The sequence below is a fragment of the Mastigoproctus giganteus genome, chromosome 13 (assembly GCF_048544385.1).
Source record: "Mastigoproctus giganteus isolate SK-2022 chromosome 13, ASM4854438v1, whole genome shotgun sequence".
Lineage (NCBI taxonomy): Eukaryota > Metazoa > Arthropoda > Arachnida > Uropygi > Thelyphonidae > Mastigoproctus > Mastigoproctus giganteus.
This window is the reverse complement of record NC_143587.1, coordinates 127,123,108-127,146,907: the sequence shown is the minus strand read 5'-3', so window position 1 is coordinate 127,146,907 and position 23,800 is coordinate 127,123,108. Positions and strand designations below refer to the sequence as shown.

Sequence of the window (23,800 nt, the reverse complement as noted above, 5' to 3'; positions counted from 1 at the left end):
TAAGTATACTTATACTTGTTAACAGAAAGGAAGAACTATCCTTTTTACTTTCCTAATGATGACAGGCACTCCCCGGTTTAAATAGTACTAGACTTACAGAAATTCGCCTTTACGTACGTTTTTGTCGGCCGGTGTAAACTTAAAAAAATTGTGGAAACGTATTTTGCCTCCCATACGAATAAATGGAGGTATCGTGAATATATTGTAATGTGAACCCACTAATATGTTTTTTTTTTTTTTTTTTTCAACAACAACAACAGTGAAAATTTCAACAACCTCGGAAGTTGAAATTTTCACTATATAACTAAGCTATTTATCTCTCTAAAAGATCATTTTTATAATGGAAATTGCACTACACTTTTATCGTGATCATATGTTCTGTTATAAGAATCAATTTTAAATGCCTTTGATATTTTTCTAAAACACATTTCTGGAGGTCACTATCATAAAAACAATTTGCACTTTCCGGTTTATTGGGCTTTTCTGTTAGCGCAATCTATTATAAACAGTAGTAAACTCGATCTTATTGCATTTGCAATAATACCGATAACTGGAATTCTGTGGGTTTTTACGTTATGGTATTAGGGTGAAATGAGTTCCCCTTCACTGAAATCTTCAATCATATAAAAACAAATAAATTTTCAGAATCCTCTCTTCATTCCTATTTACTTATTACAATGGTGAAAGGAAAGGGACCAATGGAAAGTGTAAGTACTGACAGTGTTAGGAAACTAAACTAAATTGATTTAGAAATGAAGATGATTAATTAAGAAATACGAAGCAGGACAAAGTTTGTCATCTATTGCACAGAATTAGGTCTCACTGCCTCAACAGTGAATACTATTTTAAAGGACAGTGCACGTATATAAAAGAACATGTTAAAGGATCAATGCATTTAAAATCAACAGTAATCACAAAACATTGTTCAGGTGCTATATCAAAGATGGAAAAGCTATTAATAATATGGATGGAAAATCAGATTCAGAAGCAAGTGCCCTTGAGTCCAACGGCCAATTAAGCAAGAGTATTTATGAAGATATTAAGGATAAATATGGCAAACTCCAAGCCAAGTTCGTGGCAAGCAACGTGTGGTTTAATAGGTTCAAGCATTGTGCTGGTTTCCAAAACATTAAAGTATGCAGTGAAGTCGTCAGTGCTGATTCTGCAGTTGCAGAGAAATTTTGTGATGTGTTGGGGAAAAAACCCTTCTAAATCTCCACAGCCTTCAACTTCTGTAGCGGTGTGCTTATCAGCTGGAGAGTTAATTCTCCCAACGATGCTTGAAAGGTAAAACTTGCTGACATTATGCCTGTTTCCTCTCTCTTTTTGTAATTTTTCCTGCAGATGAGATAAAAAAAAAATTGAATAAATAATTCTATTTATATGTTCATTGAACATTTCTTTTTGTTTCAATCAAATTCAGCACACATAGTTGCGAGTGCTGCATAAGCATTTAGGGAAATTGAAACTTGCGTAAATACTTAAATAATTAAAATCATGATTAAAAAAGATTAAAAACACAATTAAAATTTGAATGAACACTCAAGTTAAACGAAATGCACAGCTGTTTCCCCTTCCTTTCATTTAACTTGAGTGTTCATCCAAATTTTAATTGTTTTTAATCTTTTTTAATCGTGATTTTAATAGTGATTTTAATTATTTATTATTGAAGCGGTTTTAATTATTTATTCTGACACAATGTCTTCTCACACTCGTGGTCTTGCTGCAGTGGTTTGATATGTTTCGGGGTCTGGTTGGGACTCTTGGCTTTCGATTCCATTGCACGTCGAAATTGGTCGTATCTCTACGAGTGAGGGAATTCATTAGTTCATTTTTTTCATCTTATTTTATTCGTTACATTTGGAGAGAATTGACTGGAAGCATTCCATGAAAAAGATTGAGGTAATCTCTTACTTTTTTTAATATATTGAAAAATTGTGTAAGTTATTGAGCCTTGCAGCTCTCAAATTTTTTTACTAATTTTTAGTAAAGATTTGTATATATTGCATTTCTTAAAAACTTATTTTTTTTATTTTAAGGTACTAACATAACAACAGGAGAAGAGGTGGCTATAAAATTAGAATGCATCAAAACAAAACATCCACAATTGCATATAGAAAGCAAGTTTTACAAGATGATGCAAGGTGGTGGTATGTAATTACATGTTTGAAAATTTTGTGAATAATTTTTTTTTTTTTTTTCTAAACCCCCAAACACGAGAGGTATTATAACCTATAGTACTTAGTACCATGCTTGGGTTGGAGATTGTAATTATTGATTCTGTCTGTATGCCCAAAATCTAGGTTTCTCTATCTAGACGTTTACTGTGGTAAATTATACATTTACAAATGTTCTAAGAAATTTTATTTGTATTCTGAAATCTGTGTACAAGATCATATTTTAGCAATGTACATGTGCACACAGACACACAAAGTGTGAGTAAATTAGTAATGGTGGATGTCTAGATGGGGAAAAATGGGACCTTGAAAGCCCCTGATAGTCATATTTAGGGTGGAGAATTTGATAGGAATGGCTTGGCTGAAGATGTATTGAAAGCCAGCTGTGTTATAATGCAGAAAAATCTAAAATATTATGAAATGCAGAAAAGGAATGTTAAAAAATGCCATAAAATACTAAAAAAACTGTCAAGTAAAAAAATTCCAAAAAAAATTACGGGCTATTCAGAATGGGCCACTGGTGTTGGGCACTTGAAGCAACTGAATATGATAGTTACCATTACTAATTCGCTCAAGTATGCAATGGGGGTATGATTTTTTTTTTTTTTTTTTTTTTTTTTTTTTTACCTGCAAGCCAATCAAGTTAAGGATCGTCTGGGGGGGGCACATGAATGCCATAAAAGCCACAGATTATGGAAAGTCTGCTGTGGCTGAACATTTTTGGGAGAAGCAGCACCAGATCTCCCCAGAGGATGCGGTCATTGTTGACCGGGTGCATGGGTTCTGGAACTGCAAGTGGATCGAGAGCTTGCGAATCTGTTCATCAGACAATAATACTATTAATAGAGACAGGGGTATGCGTATGCATCCCCTCTTTGAGGCTGTGGTCCTCAGTACGGATGAACGGTTTTGCTTTCTGCACTCCCGAGCCATTTCCAGTTCTAATAGGCATGAAGGGAGTTCTGCCCATGCGCCAGTCGAACCACACGTGAAGTGCTGTGAACCTGCTATTTAAGGATGTACTGTGTAGGTTTTAACTTACTGTTGAGAAAGGAAGCGGATGCTTCCGAAAGCTACAGTCTAATTTTAGCGCTTTTATTCTATCATATATTTTAAATGTTTTATATATTTATTTTAATCCAATTTAAGTTTTATATTTATTGTAAATAGTAAATAGATTGTTCGTACTATATTTTATATATTTTATTTTGCAGTATTAAAATTTTCTCAATTTAAACGGTTGGTGTATGAGTTTATTATTGTGATATGAGTTTTCCCAACCTCAGAGGCCTTTTTCAGGAAATACGGATATAGTGCCATAAAAAGTCAAAAAGGAAATATTTTTTATTTTTGATAAAAAGGAAATAAGATTTTTTGAAGATGAGGGAATAAGGGAGGGGAGGATAACTGCAACTTGTCTATGACTATCTCAGTACAATAGCACCAACCAGCACAGAATCCAAAAGGACATTTTCTTGCCGCTAATTAAATATATACCAAAATTAGATCCAGTTTAAACGATAACACTATTGAGTTTCTTAAGAGCTCACTTTATTCGGACAGGTAGTGTGGATGCTTATTTTATTGTTTTTAGAATAATTATATGTTTAATAATTTTTGCTAGAATATTTATTATTGTAATAAAAGTTCTGATTTAAAATGTGAATTCAAGTAATTACTTGTTTTTTCCTTACTTTATTGTACCTAATTGTCATCAAAATTTATTGCGAAAAATGTTTTTTTTTTTTTGTTTTTTTTTTTTTTTGGATTACCGGTTTCATAAATTAAAAATACCGAAATATCGGTATTAAGATTTTGACTGGTATTGTGAGCCCTACTTAGGAGCTGTGAATGGGATCCAAGCAATTCAGTAACATTTTCAGGCTCTAACTGCCTTGCCATATCTACAATATGTGTAGTAGCCTCTTCAACATGATTTTCAAAACCTTCAAAATCATCAGTAGTAACCTGAGGACACATTTTTCCAAACCCCTTTAAGTGTTGACTGTTTAACTTCATCTCATGCAGCCCTAATAGTCTTGATGCCATCCAAGATCATGAAGCCTTTCCAAAATTCTTTTACTACATTTGCTCTAGGCATACTTTAAGATTCACTGTCTGTTGCAGCTACAGCCTTAGCAAATGTTCTCCTTAGGTAATATGATTTAAATGCAGCAATAACACCTTGGTCCATCGGTTGAAGCAATGCAGTAGTATTTGCAGGGAGGAAAATTACTTGAATGTTTGGGTTAAGGTCATCTAATGATTTAAGGTATCCTGGTGCAATATCCAAAAGAAGTAAAATTTTTGAAGGGAATTTTCTTTTCTGTACAGTATTCCTTAAATGCAGGCATGAAGTAATTTGAAAACAACTCTTCAAAAAGTGATACAGTAACCCATGCTTTTGAATCTGATTGAATAAAGAAAGAAAGAAAGAAATGGAAAGATGTTTTACATCGGCTTTTAGACGTAAAGTTATTTCTGTCTCGTCAGAATCTTCCTTTTCGTGGACGTGATGAATCCATATTTTCTACAAATAAAGGAAATCTTAGAAAAATGATAGTTGCAGTCAAATTGTGATCCATTTTGAAAGAACATATTTTAAGAATTGAACATTCATCTGATAGAAAAGAACTTTCATATTTATCGCTAGGGATTCAAAATAAGTTTATTAACATTTTAGGAAATTATGTGAGATTAAAAACAGTAGCCAACAATATAAAACAAACTAAATATTTTGAATTTCTGTTTGACAATACACCAGACATATCCCACACTGACCAAATGTGTGAAGTAATTATATATGTTCACAATGTAGGTGACAAGGTTTGAAGTGATGGAGCCATTTTTAGGCTTCTTCCCCATTCATCGCTGCTGAACTCACAAAAGAAATTTTGAACAATTTAGAAAAGGATGGACTGGTTATAAATCTGTGACGTGGTCAAGGCTATAACAGTGCAGCAACCATGGCAAGAATACGTGGTGGGGTCCAATCTAAAATCAAGGAAATTAATTCCAAAGTATGCCTTGGGCAAACCACTCATTGAATTAATGTGGAGTGCATTAATTTGCCAGCGCTTCACTGTGCATAACCTTTGGAAAACCTTTATTCTTTCTTTTCAGTCTCTCCATTGGGAAATAATGAAAAAAAAAACCAGGAATGACAGTTAAAACACTTGCCTAGACAAGGTGGAGTGCACATTTATGATTCTGTAAATATAGTCAAAATGACTATATTTACAATATTGTAAAAAATGAATTTTTTTCAAAATTCATTTTGAAAAAAAAAAAAAAACTTCTGCTCTACAAACATGCGAACCTCAAGAGAATATAGATACCGGAGGGATTGCTGAAATTTTATTTTCCACATGTGGTTTTTCTTTATCTTTCTTTCTGGCACAAAATTCTACAAGAACCTTGCACAAAAATATTTACAGACATTAGCCTGGAATTAGCCTGAAAAAATGTGTTGTAAAGTTACAGACCTTAAAATTGTTTATTAATGAAGAAAGAAATAAAATTGTAGAAAGGGCTCTTCAATTTGCAAATATGCATTTCAATAGGAAGAAGAGGAAGAATAAGGTTAAAAAAAACAAATGCAAGGAGAAATGACAAAGGATGCTGGACTCACTCCAAGAAAAATTAAAAAGAGCAACATATGAATGCCTGGATAGGTTTCATCGAGAATTTGTGGTTCGTTCGAAAGCAATGGATGAAATTCTTTCAATATTTGCCATTATTCAACGTTTAATTTGGTTGTTGTGAAGAAAGAAGAATATGAAATGCATATTTCAAAGCTGACCGAAACTTTCGATGAATTTCATCACGAAGAAATCTTATTAGAAATTGGCCGACTAAAACGTCAACTTACAAGCTGCAAAAATAACTGTTGAGGAAGCAAAACAGTGGACAGCTCTGCAGTGTGTAGGGCTTATTATAAAGTGGGACTTTTCGAAATCTACCAAATTTATTATGTTTAAGGTTCTTTTTAACAGTAGCCTATCTATAGCTTCTTGCAAAAGAAACTTTTCCAAATTAAAATTAATTAAAAATTACTTCCTCTCATCAATGGGTCAGACTAGATTATCAAACCTAGCCATATTATCTATTGAAAATGAATATACCAGTAAAATTAATTTTGATGAGGTTATCAATAAATTTGCCGACATGAAGACACGAAAATTGAAACTTTAAATCTCTTCTCTTATTGATTTTCACATTTTGTATCTCTTTTTCTGATTATATTAAATACTATGTACATATGCTATACTTTATTCACTGAATTTTTATTGTTCCTTAGTTTTCTGTGGTTTCTTAAAATCCATTAAGTTTTAAGATTTTTTTTTCCTTTTTTTTTTTTTTTTTCAAGTTGATAACATTATATAGGGGGTGAGGGATCTGCCCTGGGTGCAAAAGACCGTAGTTGTGCTGCTGGTACAAAGTTACCGCATTTCATTATCATTGTTCCCTTGTTCCACAGGTTGATGTAAGAAGCCTCGCTACCATGTTCTGTCCATGAGTTTCTCTCCTTCATTGATTTCACTCCAGTTTCCCCCTCTTTTAATGACATTGTTCTTTATCATGGCCACCCACTTCATTCTTTGTCTTCCTTTTGTCTTTTCTACTTTAGTTGCAAATCAAACATTCTTGGCAAACACCTCTCATTCATCCTCTTGACATGTCTGAACCATTTCAAATAGGACCTTTCAGTCCTACTCTGGACCCTCTCAACCTGAATTCTCTCCCTAATCACATCATTCCTAATTTTGTTTGCTTTGTCTTAGTATTAGTATTTAGTATTAGTATTAGTAATGGCCGCATGGTGCAAGAAAGCCTATGGCTTATGCTGCACCAGCCAAAAAAAAAAAAAAATCCGAACAAAACAATGATAAAATAAATAAAAAGGAAATTAAACCTATCATCCTATGCACTTCCCTTACCCGAAAGTACTATCCAGATGACCTTTGAATTATCCCCAAACTGTCGGCCTCTACCACCCATGAAGGCAACTTATTCCAGTAATTTATAACTCGCTGGCTAAAATAAAACTTCCCGCAGCCCAATCTAAACATTTTCCCCCGTAACTTGAATTTATGTCTCCTAGTTCTAGCATCATTTATAATCTTGAAAATTTTGTCCTCATTCATTTTACTGATGCCTCTCAGAGCCTTAAACACCTCAATCAAATCTCCTCTAAGGTTTCCAAACTCTGCAACCCACATATTCGAAGTCTTTCATCATAAGGACGCCCTTTTGCCGATCTCACCAGGCGAGTTACCCTTCTTTGCACCCTTTCAAGAAACTCAATGTCTTTCTTTAGGTGTGGTCTCCATACTTGAACACAGTATTCCAAGTGTGGTCTAACATAAGCCTTATATAATGAGATTATCACATCCCTATCTCTACTTGCAAAAGTTCGATAGATCATTGATAGGACACCATGGGCCTTCCTTGCAACCTGTTTACAATGCTCAGAGAATTTCATGTCTGACCGTATCGTAACACCCAAGTCCCTTTCCTCCAGTACTGGGTTTAGTTGAACTCCACCAAGTGAATACGTTTTTTTGGGATTACTGTTTCCCAGGTGTAATACCTTACACTTTGTTGGATTAAAGCACAGCTGCCATTTTTCTGACCATTCCTGAAGTCTATCTAGGTCTCTCTGAAAAAGCTCAGCCTGACAGTGATCATTAACTACTCTACCAATTTTAACATCATCTGCAAATTTAGACATCACACCCTCTATCCCTTCATCAATGTCGTTTATGAAAATTAAAAACAACAGTGGTCCTAATACTGATCCTTGTGGAACCCCACTTCTTACATCAACCCAATCTGAGGAATAGCCATTTATCACAACCCTCTGCCTCCTGCCCTGAAGCCATCCTTCTATCCATCTAAGGATTTTCCTAGTGATTCCAACCTGTTCCAGCTTATAAAGCAACCGCTCATGTGGGACTGAGTCAAAAGCTTTGCTGAAATCTAAATAAACAATGTCGAAATTATTCCCTAAACCCAGCTCGTGAGTGACCCTTTCGAAATAGCGAACCAGATTTGTTAAACATGATTTTCCCTTTACTAAACCATGCTGAGTATTCTTGAGAATTTCAATTCCATCCAAATGATCCTGAATTCCACCCTTGATCATCGCCTCCATAATTTTCCCTACTACTGAAGTCAGACTGACAGGTCGATAATTTCCAACTTCACTTTTAGAGCCACCCTTATGTATGGGAGATACATTTGCACTTTTCCAATCCAAGGGAATCTTCCCAGAGTCTAGTGATGCTCGCATAATTAGCCTCAATGGTTCAATGCACTCGCTTTCTGCCTCTCTTAAGATTATAGGGTATATTCCATCAACTCCAGGAGCTTTACTGGTCTGTAGGCTCGAAAGTTTTTTCATTAAATAATCTTGCGAAATTTCAATATCATTAATTACATATTTTTTAACTTCGCTCCCACAATTTCCCATTGCCACAAAAGGCTTTTCATTTGTAAATATCGATGCAAAATAACTGTTGAGTTCATCTGCAACGGCAGCTAGTGTATTTATTACTATCCCCTTTCCCTTACGTAAAGGTCCGATCTGGTTTGTCCTGCTCTTCTTGGCATTTATATATGTGAAGAATTCTTTATCCCCCCTCTTTGCTCTGTTTGCTACTGATTTCTCATAAACTGCCTTTGCCTGTCGAACCTTTTTTGTGGCTCTATTACACATCACCTTGTAGCTGTTATAGGCTTCAGTACTTTTTATTGCTCTGTAACCCTTCCATGCCACCTTTTTCTGCTCAAGTAATGTGGCAACTTAACTATTCATCCAACTTGGAACCCTTCTCGTGGAGTATTTTTTTTAATGGTATATACGCATTCAAGGCATCTGTGATTAATGTTTTAATAGATACCACAGTTCAATTGTATTCATTCTCTGCGCGATATCTACCCAGTTAATAGATGTCATGTAGTACCTTAAGGCATCGTAATTTCCTTTTCTGAAATTAAAACCCATTCCTTTGCCTTTTACTTCTGCTACCTCTCTCGTCATCATCCACCGTAGAACTCCGTGATCACTTCCTGTTACTGGTTCCTCTACTGTCAGCCCTGTTATGTCATCTGATTCATGTGTGATGATGAGATCTAGGATATCCTTTTCTCTAGTACTTTCCCTGACATGTTGATACAAATAACAGTCGTCTAGTTGATTTAAAAATTTTGTTCCCCATGTAGAGTTTCCTTCCCATTTACTCCAATCAATCAGAGGCAAATTGAAATCATTCATAATAAGGCACTGACGCTTACTTGCCCATTCCATTTGCATGTAGAGGCTTTTGTCATAATCTTCACACTCACCTGGTCTGTAGATTACTCCTACTCGCATTATACCTTTGTTTCCAACTATCTCACACCATACAGACTCTGTACTAGCATGTGAAATGTCTGAATCCGGGAAAGCTATCGTCGCACTCAGGCTGCTTCTGATAAGAAGCATTACCCCACCACCCCTTCTATCTAACCTATCCTTCCTAAATACATTATACAAGCCGTACTGAAACTCATCATCCCCAATTTCCGGGTGGCACCATGTTTCTGTAAGCCCTATTATGTCCGCGTTACTTGTTTTAACCAGCAGTTTGAATTTGCTCATTTTATTGACGACACTTCTAACGTTACTGTATAAACAATTAAGATTTACTGTTCTTGTATATTTAACAACCCTTGAATTTTTTTAGCTCTCTTCCCTGATATTAGCTACCCGCTCACGTGAAACGTTTCTGCCCCCAGAACATCTAGATAATACGTCCAGTTGGAGTAACAGATAAGAACTCTTAAGGTATGTGCAAGAGTTACTTTGACCAATATTATCAGATAAACGCATGTCAGTATTACCCACATCCCCTCTAACTGGCAGTTTCCCCGAACCTTTAAGGTATCCTCAATAATACTGGCAAAAACTTTTGTGCCACCTTTGTTTAAGTGTATCCCGTCTCTCCAAAACAGATTCCTTCTACCTACAAGTGTGGGCCATGCTGATAGAAATTTACCCCCTAAAGCCTTGCAGATTCCTTCAAGTCTTGAGTTAATCCACAAGGCTCTTAACATATAATGCCTCCTATCGTGTCTGGGCAGAATTGCAAACACATAGACATTATGGCCTAGCTTGTGACATTTCCTCAGCATGGTCCTGAATTTTTCCAACAAATCGTCAGATCGTGTACGTTTAATATCATTTGTCCCCACATGAATAATAATATTTTCTTTACCCCCTTTAAAATCTGATAATCTGTTGGTGACATCATCAATAGTTGCTCCCGGCAGACATACACTGGTTCTGCTCCACCTATCCTTATTACAAAAAATATTCCCTGTTTCCCAGACAATGGAGTCTCCTAATAAAACAATGTCCTTTTTAACCAGAGTAGTTTGCACTTGGTTTTTCTGTTTTGAGGCTTGAATCGGGTGTGCATCACTTGGTAGATTGCTGGAGTTTTGAGTCCCCGACAAGCTCCCAGATGCATTATTTTCGAGGGCAAGCACTCGTTTTTTGAGGGACTCAAATTGTTCCATCAGTGCACCAAATTGTAATTTAAGATCGCTGCACTCCTTACATCGAGCACAAAGAAAAGAATCCCCAGGTGAGGTAGGATTAGTCACCAGGTCGACCTTGGAAAACATTCCACAGGTTCCACAACGGATTAAATCATTACTCACCCGTAAATCGCCATCTGCTTTTTCTGTGTGAGTCACGATACTCCGTGACATGTTTAAGGCAGATCTCGTAACTACCATTATAAAATTAAATAAATATCAATGAAAGTAACTTTAAAAAATTATATCTATAATATTATTAAAATCAAACAGTTACAGGAAAACCTATAACAAAATAATCCAACAATATAAATAAATCAAATATTTAAAAGCACTATCCAAAAGTAAACCACTTAACTGAGGAGCCCTGTCTAAGCGCGTCCACTCACCTCGAATGCCAATGAATGAATGCTATGCTCTCGCACAGTCTTTCCTGCTATGCTCCCCCACAAACCTCATTTCTGCCCCCTGCATTCTGCTTTCATCCCTTTTCCTCATAGTCTAAGTTTCAGATGCATATGTCACAATTGGTATGTAGTAGGTCTGGTAAATGGCCTTTGTACAGTTTAGTGGTCTGTTCCAGATCAGATCTGTCTGTAGAAATTACTGCCAGTTTGTATCGTTCTGCTTATTTCTTCATCGATCTCTCCAGTCTTTTTGATGGTACTTCCTAGATACTTGAAGTTGTGAACTAATTTAGGTCCTTCTCTTCCATTGCAATGTAACTGTCAGGCTCACCACTCCTCTTTATAACCATTACTTCTCCTGACTGAAAACTAGTCCAAATTCTTTGGCCATATTAGTCCATGCATCAACTTGCCATTTCACTTGTTCCGTGTTCTCTCCCCATATACAGAGGTCATCTGCAAAGGACATCACTTCCATCTGATCTTTTCCAGGTTGTTTTGTGACTCTACATTGCACCTCATTCATGACAGCTATGAATAGTAACAGTGACAGGTTGCTTCCTTGTCTCAAACTTGAAGTTATTTCAAAGCTCTCGGTCAGCCTAGCCACCGTTCTTACTTTGCTCACTGTGATTGGGAAGATATTCTCATTTCTCTCCACAGGGTGTTCCTCTATCCCCAAGGTTCTCAAAACTTCCCATAGTCTCTCTCTCTTTCTCTCTCTTCATGGCATCAAATGCTTTATGTCCAAAAACGGCATCTATAGTTCTTTGTTATGTTCATAATATTTTTCTATCAGTTGCCTGATGGAGAAAATTAGCTCCACTATTGATCTGCTAGGCCTAAAGCCATACTGTTCCTCAGCCATCCGAGTTTCAATTATTCTCTTATCTTCCCCTGATGTCAGTGTGATGCCTCTATAAATGGAACACTTTTTCTTGTTCCCTTTCTTGAACAGTGGGATGATCATACCTTCTTTCCAGCTCTTTGGCACCTGTCCTTCATCCCAGATCTTGTGAAACGGTCTGTATGTTCACTTATCCCTGCCTTGCCTTTGGCTTTTAGCATCTCTCCAGTTATCTTGTCCATACCAGCAGATTTACTTGTCTTGATGTATTTCCATGCATGCACAACATCATTCCAAGTCAGGTCTGTCTGTTCACTCTGCATCTTCTCCCCCATCCGCTCTTTTCGTCCATCCTGCCTTTGTCTCTTTTGCTGACTGCCCTGCACATTCAACAGATTGTCAAAATTCCTCCATGTTTTTCTTATCTTTTCATCCTTGGTTATTAGATTCTCATTCTCATCAATCAGATATTTGTACTGCTCGAATCTCCTCCTATTCCTGACCATGCCATGCAGCATCTTTTTTTACCATCGATATCTTGTAGTGTTTCCCTCCATTCATCATCCAGACATCGCCTTCTCTCCTTGTTGACTGCCCTCTTGGCCTCCTTTGCAGTTTTATCTCTCTCTCTCTCTCTCTCTCTCTCTCTCTCTCTTTATTCCCCTCATTTCTGTCTGAAAATAGGTCCTGAAGGCGTTATTCTTATTTTCACAGCCTCCCTTGTCCTCTCATTCCACCATGGGGTTTCTTTCCATCTCCTTCTGTTGCTTGTCCTTCCACATACCCGCTCTGTCAGCCCTACTATAGCCTTTGAATGCTTTCCATTCAGTGTCCATGCTGTTCACCACCATCTTAGGTACAACCTTACTGAACTGTTCTTTGAACATTTCCCCTTTTCCTCCTCTTTTAATTTCCACACCCTTAGTTTACTCCCTCTTGTTATTTTGATCATCTTCAATTTAGAGAATCTGATAACTACAACAAGTAACCTGTGATCACTACTCACCACTTGGAAGGACCTTGACATCCACTAATCTTCAATGTTGCTCCTTATCCACCAGTATATAGTCAATGAGGGATTCCTGTTGACCATCCCATCCATATCTTGTCACTTTGTGACACTTCCTTTTCTTGAATCAGGTGTTTCCTATGACCAGGCTGTTCTGTAAGGAGAAATGCAACAGTCTCTCACCATTATTATTTCTAGGTCCCCCACAATTACTATCTCTGCCTGTGATATTCTCTTTGAGCTTGTCCTCAAACTCCAGCTTCTCTGTTTCTTCACAACCAGCTTGTGGCATACATAGCATTGTACTATCTTCAATGCTGCAAATGAATGCAGTTGTTCATTTGTAGTTTAATTGACACGAATCTGTCACTGAGGAAATTCACCTCCAGTAGGGTGCCTCCGCAGCCAGGTGGGAAGGAGCAGCAGCAGTGCGTAGCACACGCTTCTTGATTAGACCGGGGTTCGAGCCAGTCACCACCAAATGCGGAGGATGCGGAAAGGTCAGGGAATGACCACCGCATATCCCGGAGCAATATGGCCTTAGTCGCTAATGCTCCTAAAAGCAAACAACAGTAAACACCAGTAACCTCCAGTAGCTTTTCTTGTATCCTGTGATCTATAATGATGGTTATGCCCTTCTCTCATCTATAATGACGGCTATGCCTTATCTCCCCTCTAGACTAGTAGAGGTAATAGCCTCCTCTTAACTCTCTATATCCATTTCCTTTCCATATTGATTCACTCAGTCCTAGAATGTTAATTTTTCTGCCCATTAAGATATCCACACACACTCCTCCATTTTTCTTGACAGTGTCATTATATTAAATTATTGTGGCCAGTTTAATATTCATTGTCTTCCTACTTGGTGTTGATTGTGCATCAGGCTTGTTGCCATCACAGATATCACTACCAAGATGGGATGTGTCATGTCTGGGATTATTACATTTTATTCTTCTGAGGCTTCTTTTCTGTTGAAGGCAATGAATTTAAGCTGCCGATCTGCCAAACCTGTCTCAGCTGTATAGGTGTGGTAGCCCTTATTTATTGGTGGAACTTCCTCAACATGTTACCGTGCCGTCATTGGATGTATGTAGTTTTTCTGTGTTTAACCACACCACCTAAATCCTATTAGCACTGTCACCTCGGTCCGGGACTGCTTATTTATTTTTTCCCTTATTCAGAGCTAACCCTCATATCTGCGGGCCTTTTGCTATCCACTGCCTGCGACCCACCCAGTAGCTGAGGCTGCACTGAGAAGTTACCCCATTTATAACCTTAAATTATCAAAAAATAATTCAGGGAGTTTACTTTTTGATGTCACCCAATTTTCTTATTCTGAAAAATCAATTCTTTATATTTTATATTAAAAACATGTTTTTAATTATTTTTTGAAAATAAAGTGCCCTCTGCAGCACTTTATTTTCAAAAAATGAGAAATGTCAATCAAAAAACTTGAATTCCAGTGTTAACTTTGTCCTATTTGTCTGTTGACTAAGAGGCATTTCTGTAATTTTCAATGGGGAAATCAAAGAAAACATTGTTGAAAGTTATTAGGAGTTTCAGTTATGTTGACCAAGTAGAAGAAGAACACAAAATAGCTGAAATCGTGTGGGGTCTTGATGACCCTGTGCAACCAGCTCTGGATCAATTAGTTATTTTCTGTTAATTGTATATCAAACCCAAGTGTGATATTAGTATTAGTAATGGCCATATGGTGCAAGGAAGCCTAAAGCTTATGCTGCGCCAGCCCAAAAAAAAAAAAAAACCAAAAAAAAAAAAAAAAACCCTGTCAACTACTAAGTGCCGGGCATGCAGGATGAAGGGTCTATATTCATGAATGATCATTAGTGTAGTATCTCAAATAGAGAGCTTTATGGTAACTGAAAAAAGTTTCTAGTACCCTGGCTTGGTCTAAAACTGAGGAACTAACAAAAACGTCTATTTGAGTCTTTCCAGTTGTGAATGACAAGGGTGGGAGAAGCAACTCAGACTTCTTCCTGGAGAAGTGATTAAAGTCTTGGGGGAGAAGCGACTGGCAGGTGAGGGCTGTGCAAGACTCCACGCAGGTGCCTCCCCACCACTGGTGCCTCAACACTGGCTCTCTGAGTACCTCCTTGCCAGGACAACACCAGCTTTGAAAATTGTTAAAAAATACTTCTCGTAGCAAAATTTATAAATGACCTTTATAGAATTATTAACTAACTATTTAGCAACCTTTTTTGTCACCAAAAGGAGAGTTACTTATTAGAAAGAAGCATGCTACCGAAGTGCAATAAAAAATTGTTTTTTTAATTTTAACGCAAAAAGTAAATGATAGATTTCAATCAGAATATTTTTACCATGATAAGCATTGAATAATGCATAGCTAATTTGGTATTAGCAGCTCCCATCTCAACGGTGTTCTCTGTATCGAATGACAGTAACCTGTTAAGCCAGAGATTTAAAGTGTGTGGATTGTGTATAGTGTAGCCTGTTGTGCTCATTGGCCGTCGGGCTTTTGATGGCACTCGACATTGCCCATACTGCACTATGGGGAGGCTAGCCAGGTGTTACCAGTAAGGAATCAAGGAATCAGTACTGTCAGGTTCTGCCACCTACTTTCCTCAGATTTCAGTGGCTAGGACCTAAAAAAAAAAAAAAAAAAACGCTTTAATCGCTGTTGATGCTTTTGTTTGGTCATAGAGATTTGTTTTAAGAGTGAGAAGGGATTGTATGCTGAACGAGTTTTGTTTTTGGCCGAAAAGGGTCCCGATAGAGAAGGTGGCCCCTAAATGTTCAGTGGGTATGCCCATGCCACACCAGAGCGAAAGCTGGTTTGGCAGGGAGAGGAGGGGACAGGGGTACCACCCTCCCTCCTCACCGGGAAAAGGAGATAAAGCAGGTCCAGCAAGGTCCAGACCTGGGTTTTTAACTCCATTAGTGATGGGAATAGAGGGAGAGATATGAAAATTCCTCACACTTTTCTCTCTGGTGCTGCCATTTTTAATTTTAAAAATATTTTAAAATTATATTTTAAACCTACTCACTGAGCTCTTTCCAACGGTGTATAATATGCTATAGGTTGTCGACAACTCCCCAACCCATTTCTTAGAAAAATTTTGTCAACAACGTTCAATATGGCATTATGTTGGCCCACATGACTACAAACCCATGCAAAATTTCAAGTCAATAGCTTGAGTGGTTCCAGAGATACAATGCTGTGACAGACAGACAGACAGACAACCAAGTGACATTATAAGGGTCCTTCATTAGACTACAGACCCTAAAAAAAAAAATAATAATAAAATTAAATCTTCTTCTTGACCTTAGTGGATTTTAGGCTTAGGAAGTCTGTGCCATTAACCCTCTTCAAAGAACTGTTTGAGCCATCTTTCTGAGATGCCCCCCTTCTCTTTTCCCAGTAGGTTTGTAATTCATTGCTAATTTTGGTAGGCTCTCCCTACTCATTCTCTCTACATGTTCTTTCCATTTTAACTGATAATTTTGTATTTCTTCTATTATGTTGGAGGTGTTTAGTCTTTCTCTTATATCTGTGTTTCTTTGATGATCTAGTTTTGTTAATCCCAATAGTGGTCTGAGAAATTTCATCTGGGCTGCTTCCAGACATTGTTTATCCCTCTTCCCAAGTGTCTATTACTGCCTTTGATGTTATGTTATGTATTTGTAATTTCGTTTGTATTGTCATTTGTGTGCCAAATTCCTTTTTATTATTCCATTCATTCTGTTGTAAGTTTTCAATTTGTATTCCATATCTTTTTAAATTCTGAAATCCTGTTTCCTTATTTAAATTCCATTACTTGTTTAGTGATGTCTCCATCTATTACTATATTTACTCATCTGATATCATTACTGCACATTGTCCTTTGATTTTGCTTTTAAAGCTGATATGTTTAAATTATAGTTCTTTGCTATCTTATTGAAATGGTGCATTAATATCTGTAGTTCATCCTCTGATTTGGCAAAAAGTACTTTATGACCATCAAGTCATTGTGCAAATCGAAGCAACTGCAGGTGAACTGTGGTGCGTGCTCAGGTTGGGACATGGTATAAAAAACATCTGATACTGAGCTCCGTTAATCAGTGTTACTCTTGTTCTTCAGATGGGAAAGGCAGTGGACTTAAGCGAGTATGAAAAAGGCCAAATTGTAATGGCCAGATGACTGGGCATATCCGAAATGGCACAGCTGGTGGTGTGCTCACGGTCAGCCGCAGTTAGTACCTACCAAAAGTGGTCCAAGGAGGGGGAACCCACAAATCACCAGCGAGGTGTTGGATGACCATGGCTCATTGATGCTAGAGGTGAATGAAGGCTCTCCCGGATGGTACATATGGCAACTGTGGTGCAACTAGCTGGTAATTGGAATTGTTGGGATGGGAGTAATATGTCACAACACACGGTACATCGAACCTTGCTGAAAATGGGGCTGCATAGCCGCAGGCCACTCCAAGTGCCCATGCTAACCACAGTTCACCGGCGATAGCACCTTCAGTGGTCACATGAGCATCGAAACTGGACCTTGGTGATTGGAAGAAGGTTGTCTGGTCCGATGAATCGCATTTCCCATTGCACCACATGGATAGCCAGGTATGTGTGCATCATTTACGCGGGGAAGTGATGGCCCCTGGATGCACTATGGGACAAAATCAAGCATGGTGGCAGGGGTGTCATGCTTTGGTTGATTTTCTGCTGAGATACCCTGGGTCCAGTCATCCATGTGCCACGCACTCTGACATCTACCTAAACATCATTGCTTACACCCTTTCATAGCAACGGTCTTCCCCTCTGTCAGTGCCATCTTTCAGCAGGATAATGCACCAAGCCACACCGCCCGGATTGTTCGAGATTGGTTTACAGAACACGAGGAAGACTTCCAGGTATTGCCCTGGCCTCCAAATTCCTAAAAACAATCAATCCCATCGAGCATCTGTGGTTTGTGTTGAAACAGCGACTGATCTGTGGCATCTCAACAACAGACCTTACAGGAGTTAAAGGATCTACTGGTTACATGTTGGTACCAGATACCACAACACGGCCTCCGTAGCTGAGTGGGCAGGAGCGGGAGTGCAGTAGCACACGCTCTTTGAGTAGACCGGGGTTCAAGCCCCTGACTGCTGAATACGGTCGATCTGCCAACCCGCACTGGACCAGCGTGGCAGATTATGATCCATTTCCCTCAGCATGAATTGTTGAGGAGGCTTCCACCCTGCAGTGGGTTGATAATGGCTGCACTTTACTTTTTTTTTTTTTTTTACCACAAGACACATTTAGAAATCTTGTAGATCCATGCCTCGCCGGGTACGAGCTGTTTTGGTTGCACGTGGAGAACCAATGTTATATTAGGTAGGTGGTCATTATGTTTTGGCTCATCAGTGTAAGTTTTTTCCACTCCTGCAATATTTTATTAATATAAACTACGGGGCTTTGCCTCCTGTTCGCTTTGCTTGCCAACCTTTGCACGTCTTTTCTACATAAAATGTAGAGGTATGACGGAGTAAATCAAATCTTTTCTACTTAAAAGGAGACACACTTTTCGAAATGCACTGATTGATATCTAATGAGGAAATGACCTATGTAATTATTTACCTGTGCATTTGTAGTAATGTAATTGTCCCGCCCACTTTTACCACGTGACCACTATCCCTCTTCTCCCATTGGCTACCCTTTTCCGCACCACCAGTATTCTCAAGGTGGAATAAATATCACCATGTAATTATTTACCTGCATTTACACATCACTTAGAAAAAGGCCTTTTGCTTTGGGTTCCATAATGCATGAGGAATATTGCTGCATCCAAAAGAGCAGGACTAAAATATTTACAAACTATTTACAAATATACAAACTATATCTGGCCCCTTCATTAGCTGACATTACAATTGAACATCAAATGGTGCTGGGCGTGGTCATGTATCAGGCAGTGAAGCCCGTGTTTGGGAAACGTTATGGAGGCAGTTGTCTTTCAATGGAAGACAATGAAATTATTTACCTGCGCATTTGTAGTGACATAATTGCCCCACCCTCTTCTCCCATTGGCTCGAATAAATATCACTAGAAGGAAAACTTTTTTAATGTATAGTGAGATATTGAATATTGTTGGTGATAAACGACAACCTTATCTTACACCCTTATTTGTTGTATTTTATGCTAATTTTGTATCTTTATATATATTTCTTATTGCATTTATTAGTTCCTGGGGAATTTATTTTCTAAAATTGCCTATAATCTTTTCTTAATTCAAACTATCGCAAGCTTTTTCATAATCAATAAATAATAAGTATGTTGACAAATTTCGTTGTTTTTTCGATTATTTGTTGCAGAGTGAATATTGCATCTTTGCATCCTCTTCCTTTTCTGAATTCACACTGTTATTAAAGTATTCTTCGGTGCATTCGTTAAGTTTGTTCTTTAGCATTAGTAGAGGCATTTGATGCAAGAAAGCAAGCTTATGCAGCATCAGCCAAAAAAATAAAAAATAAAAATAATAAAAATAAATAAATAATAAATAAAAAATAACCACTTCTACTTCACCCCTCTGTTCGTTCGAAATACCTGTCCAGCTGGGCCTTAAACTTATTTAGGCTATCAACTTCCACGACAAGGGATGGAAGTCCGTTCCACCAACCAACAACCCGCTGGCTAAAGGCAAATTTCCTCACGTCTATCCTACATCTGTCTTTTCTCAATTTGAATTTATGCCCTCTCAGGTGATTATTCTGAGCAAGAGGAAGAATCCCATCAGCATTGAGCATGCTCAAACCATTCAAGGCATTATACACCTCTATCAGATCAGATCACCTCGCCGGTGCCTAGTCTCCAGACACTGTAATTTGCAAAACTTAAGCCTTTCTTCGTAAGAGCACCCCTTTGTTCCATTCACTAATCTTGTTGCCCTTCTCTGTACTCGTTCCAGCATCTCTACATCCTTCTTGAAATGAGGCCTCCAGACCTATATACAGTACTCCAGGTGTGGTCTGACCATTGCCTTATACAAGGGAATAATCACCTCCTTATCCCTGCTAGAAAAATTCCTATATATCATCGACAATACACCATGAGCTACTCTTGCTGCCCATCTGCACTGCTCAGAAAACTTCATATCTGCCTGCACAACCACCCCCAGGTCCCTTTCATTCTCTACCACTGTCAGTGTAGTACCGCAGAGTTGATACATTGCTCTGGGGTTGCTGTTTCCCATATGTAGTACTTTACATTTGTCAATGTTAAACTTCATTTGCCACCTCTCAGCCCATCTGCTCAACCTTTCCAGATCCGTTGCTATTGTCAGTAGTGTCCTTGACAACCCTGCCAACCTTCGTATTGTCTGCAAACTTGGACATTAAGCTTGATATACCATCATCAATATCATTTAGAAATACAGAAAACAGTAATGGACCGAATACTGAACCCTGAAGGACTCCACTAATAACATTAGTCCACGATGAGCAGTGTCCATTGATTACCACTCTCTGTCTTCTCCCCCTCAACCACCCCTTTATCCATAGCAGCAGTTTGCCTCCAATGCCACACTGCTCCAATTTGTGCAGCAGTCTTCCATGTGCAACAGTATCAAAAGCCTTTCTAAGATCCCTGCATCCAGTTCTTTTGTGACTGCAACATAGTATCCCGTCAAATTGGTCAGGCAAGACTTCCCCTTAACAAAACCATGCTGAGTCTGAGCTATAACTGAACACTTCTGACATTACTGTATAAACAGTTAAGATTTATTGTTTATATAATTAAGATTGCATAAACAAAAAACTTAAATTTATAAACTATTACAGAAAAAAACTTATATCAAAATAAACTTTACAATATTAAAGAAATTTTTCTTATTTATTTTAATATATATTTCAGTAATTTTTATTTTTCTATTTAATATTTGGATTAATTTGATCATATATATATATATAAATAAATAAATTTTTTGTAATGGGCAGTAAATGTGTACATGTGACCCCCAGCTGAGTGCAGATTCGCACTTATGGGGTAAAAGTACATGTGACATGGATTGTGCCATCTGGCTCAAGGTTCGCTGTAGCACAGTGTATCTGACTTAGCTGTGCTACCATATTTTATATTTGTTTTTTATACGATTGAAGATTTCAGTGAAGGGGAAACACATTTCACCATAATAACGTAAAAACACACAGAATTCAAGCTATCTGTATTATCGGAAATGCAATAAGATCGAGTTTACTACCTGTTTATGACAGATTTTACAAACAAAAAAGTCCAATAAACCAAAACTGCAAATTGTTTTATAGTTGTAACCTCCAGAAATGTGCTTTAGAAAAATATCAGAGGCATTCAAAATTGATTCTTATAACTGAAGATGTGATTCTAATAAACGATGAAAATGTAGTGCATTTTATTGATTTGAATTGGTCCTTTAAAATTTGATTCTATAAAGTGGCTGATATAACCAGTGATCATTATAACCGGTGCTTACTCTATGTAGTTGCTTTCGCGTGATTGAATTTATAATGTCATCAGTTTCATTCTAAGAGACTGTTATCAGAGACAGCTGTTTTGTGGCACTTTGCAGTTTCACAATTAGTCAAAATTTATCCTCTATATTGTACCTACTTTAGTATTATTATTACTATTAGCCATATGGCGCAAGGAAGCCTGAGACTTAGGCTGCATCAGCCAAAAAAATTCCCAAGTTATCCTGAGAGAGAGAGAGAGAGAGAGAGAGAGAGAGAGAGAGAGAATATCACCAAGAAAGAGAAGAATGATGATATCCAGCTCAGGACCCTGGGTGTGCCAAGCCCACCAGATGTGAGCCCCTGGGTTTTTTAATTACAATATATTTTTTGTTATGTATCTTTCAACTCAGCAGTTCTCAGAAACAACATGACGTAATGCTTGAACGACACCTTAGTCGGCTTGAGTCTTTGCTAGTGATAATATCAGTGTGAGTTTTCGAATTGAGTGAAAAGTTACTTCATTGTGTGTGTGTGTGTGTGCGAGCGAGCGAGCGAATTTATATTTTATTTCAATAGTAACTCTAACATAATGGCTTCAAAGCATGCCTTTACATCTGAAAGTGATTTCAGGAAGAAAAATTCTGTCATTGCTTGTGAAAACAATTATTTTGGGGAAAATGGAGCAAGAAAGATCGTATGCATATTTAGCTAAAGAATATGAGTGCAAGGAATCATCAGTACAAACAATTTAAAGTATGAGGACAAAATTAAAGCAAGCAATAGGTTTGCATCAAATTCTGCAAGCACAAAATCCACTTTTGTTAGTCGACATGATACACCTATTGAAAAAATGGAACAGTTATTGAATGTTTAGATCAAAGACCAAAGGAATAGAAATGTGCCTCTCAGTTTTAATATGATCAGGTGCAAGGCCCAATGTATTTATTATCACAGTCTCAAGTTGCTAGTGCAAATGGTGAATCACGTTTCAGTGCATCCGAGGGATGGTTTGATAGATTTAAAAAAAAAATAGCAAACCTGCACAATATTAAGGTTGTTGGGGAGATTGCTTCTGCCGATGTGAAGATAGTGGAAAATTTTTTATTGGAATTGAAAAATGTAATAGAAGAGGGGAGGATACATGGCAAACCGGAATTGAAAAATATAATAGAAGAGGAGAGGATACATGGAAAACCGGAATTGAAAAATATAATAGAAGAGGGGAGGATATATGGCAAATCAGATTTTTAACTGTGATGAAACAGGACTCTATTGAAAAAAAAATGCCCGACAGGACTTATCTATCCAAAGAAGAACAAGTTGCACCTGGATTCAAAGTGTCAAAGGACAGAATCACTCTCCTATTTTGTAGCAACACTTCTGGTGATTATAAATGCGAGTCTTTATTATTGTATCGTTCAGAAACCCCAAGGGCTTTGAAGGGCAAAAATAAATCTTCTCTTCCCATTTACTGGCGATCGAATAGAAAAGTATGGATGACTGGTTCACTGTTTAGTAATTGGTTAGAGCATTGCTTTGTATCTGAAGTTGAAGAATATCTGAAAAATAAGAATTTATAATTCAAGGTGCTCCTTATTTTAGACAATCCTCCAAGTCACCTACTGTGTCACTTCTTGATTGCAATCCAAATGTAAAACTTGTTTCTTCCTCTGAACACAGCATCAGTTTTACAGCACCTGGACCAAGGGATCATTTAGACTTTTAAGTTTTATTATCTAAGGAGAAGCTTGGCAAATCTTGTTGAAAAAATTGAAACATTTCTGAATAAAAACTTGCTCCAATGTTGGGCTGAATTCACAATACTAACAGGTATTGAAATAATCGAACAGTCATGTTATTCAGACAGAAGTTGAGAAAATTATTAAACTTTCAAACATTATTGGAGGTGAGGGATTTAGTGATATGGGGCAGGAAGAAATTTTAGAACATATTTATTCCCATCAGGAAGAATTAAAAAATGAGGAGTTAGAACTATTTGACTCCAATGTTTGTGAAACAAAAAATGAAGAGTAGAAGAAACCCGAACCAAACACGGGTATATCAGAGATTCTAAAAGCAGCAGAGTTCCTGAAGGAGAAGATTATGCAGGAAGATCCTGATTTTCATAGGAGTAAGAAAATTAAGAGAGGCATTATGGTTCATTATGTTGACATGAGAAAGATCATGACAAAACAGTGACAGACAAAAATTACGGATTTTGGAAGTCAACTTCAAAAGAACGTTCACCTTCTGCTAACAGTTTCATCAATTGAACATTTCTTCATATGTGTTGGTAAGTCACGGACAATTAATTTTTATTTCATTGTTTTATTTTAAATTTAGGTAG

At 37.4% G+C, this 23,800-nt stretch overlaps 1 protein-coding gene across 4 annotated transcripts in view; it reads left to right on the top strand.

The window, feature by feature from the left end:
• The window catches only part of dco (discs overgrown casein kinase 1), a 238,541-nt gene that overhangs the window by 38,700 nt on the left and 176,041 nt on the right, over positions 1-23,800 (top strand). For all 4 annotated transcript variants that reach the window (XM_090387640.1, XM_090387641.1, XM_090387642.1 and 1 more), the window contains exon 2: positions 2,040-2,150. In XM_090387640.1, coding sequence (XP_090243766.1) covers positions 2,040-2,150 — 111 coding nt within the window. The remainder of the gene's footprint in view (positions 1-2,039; positions 2,151-23,800) is intronic.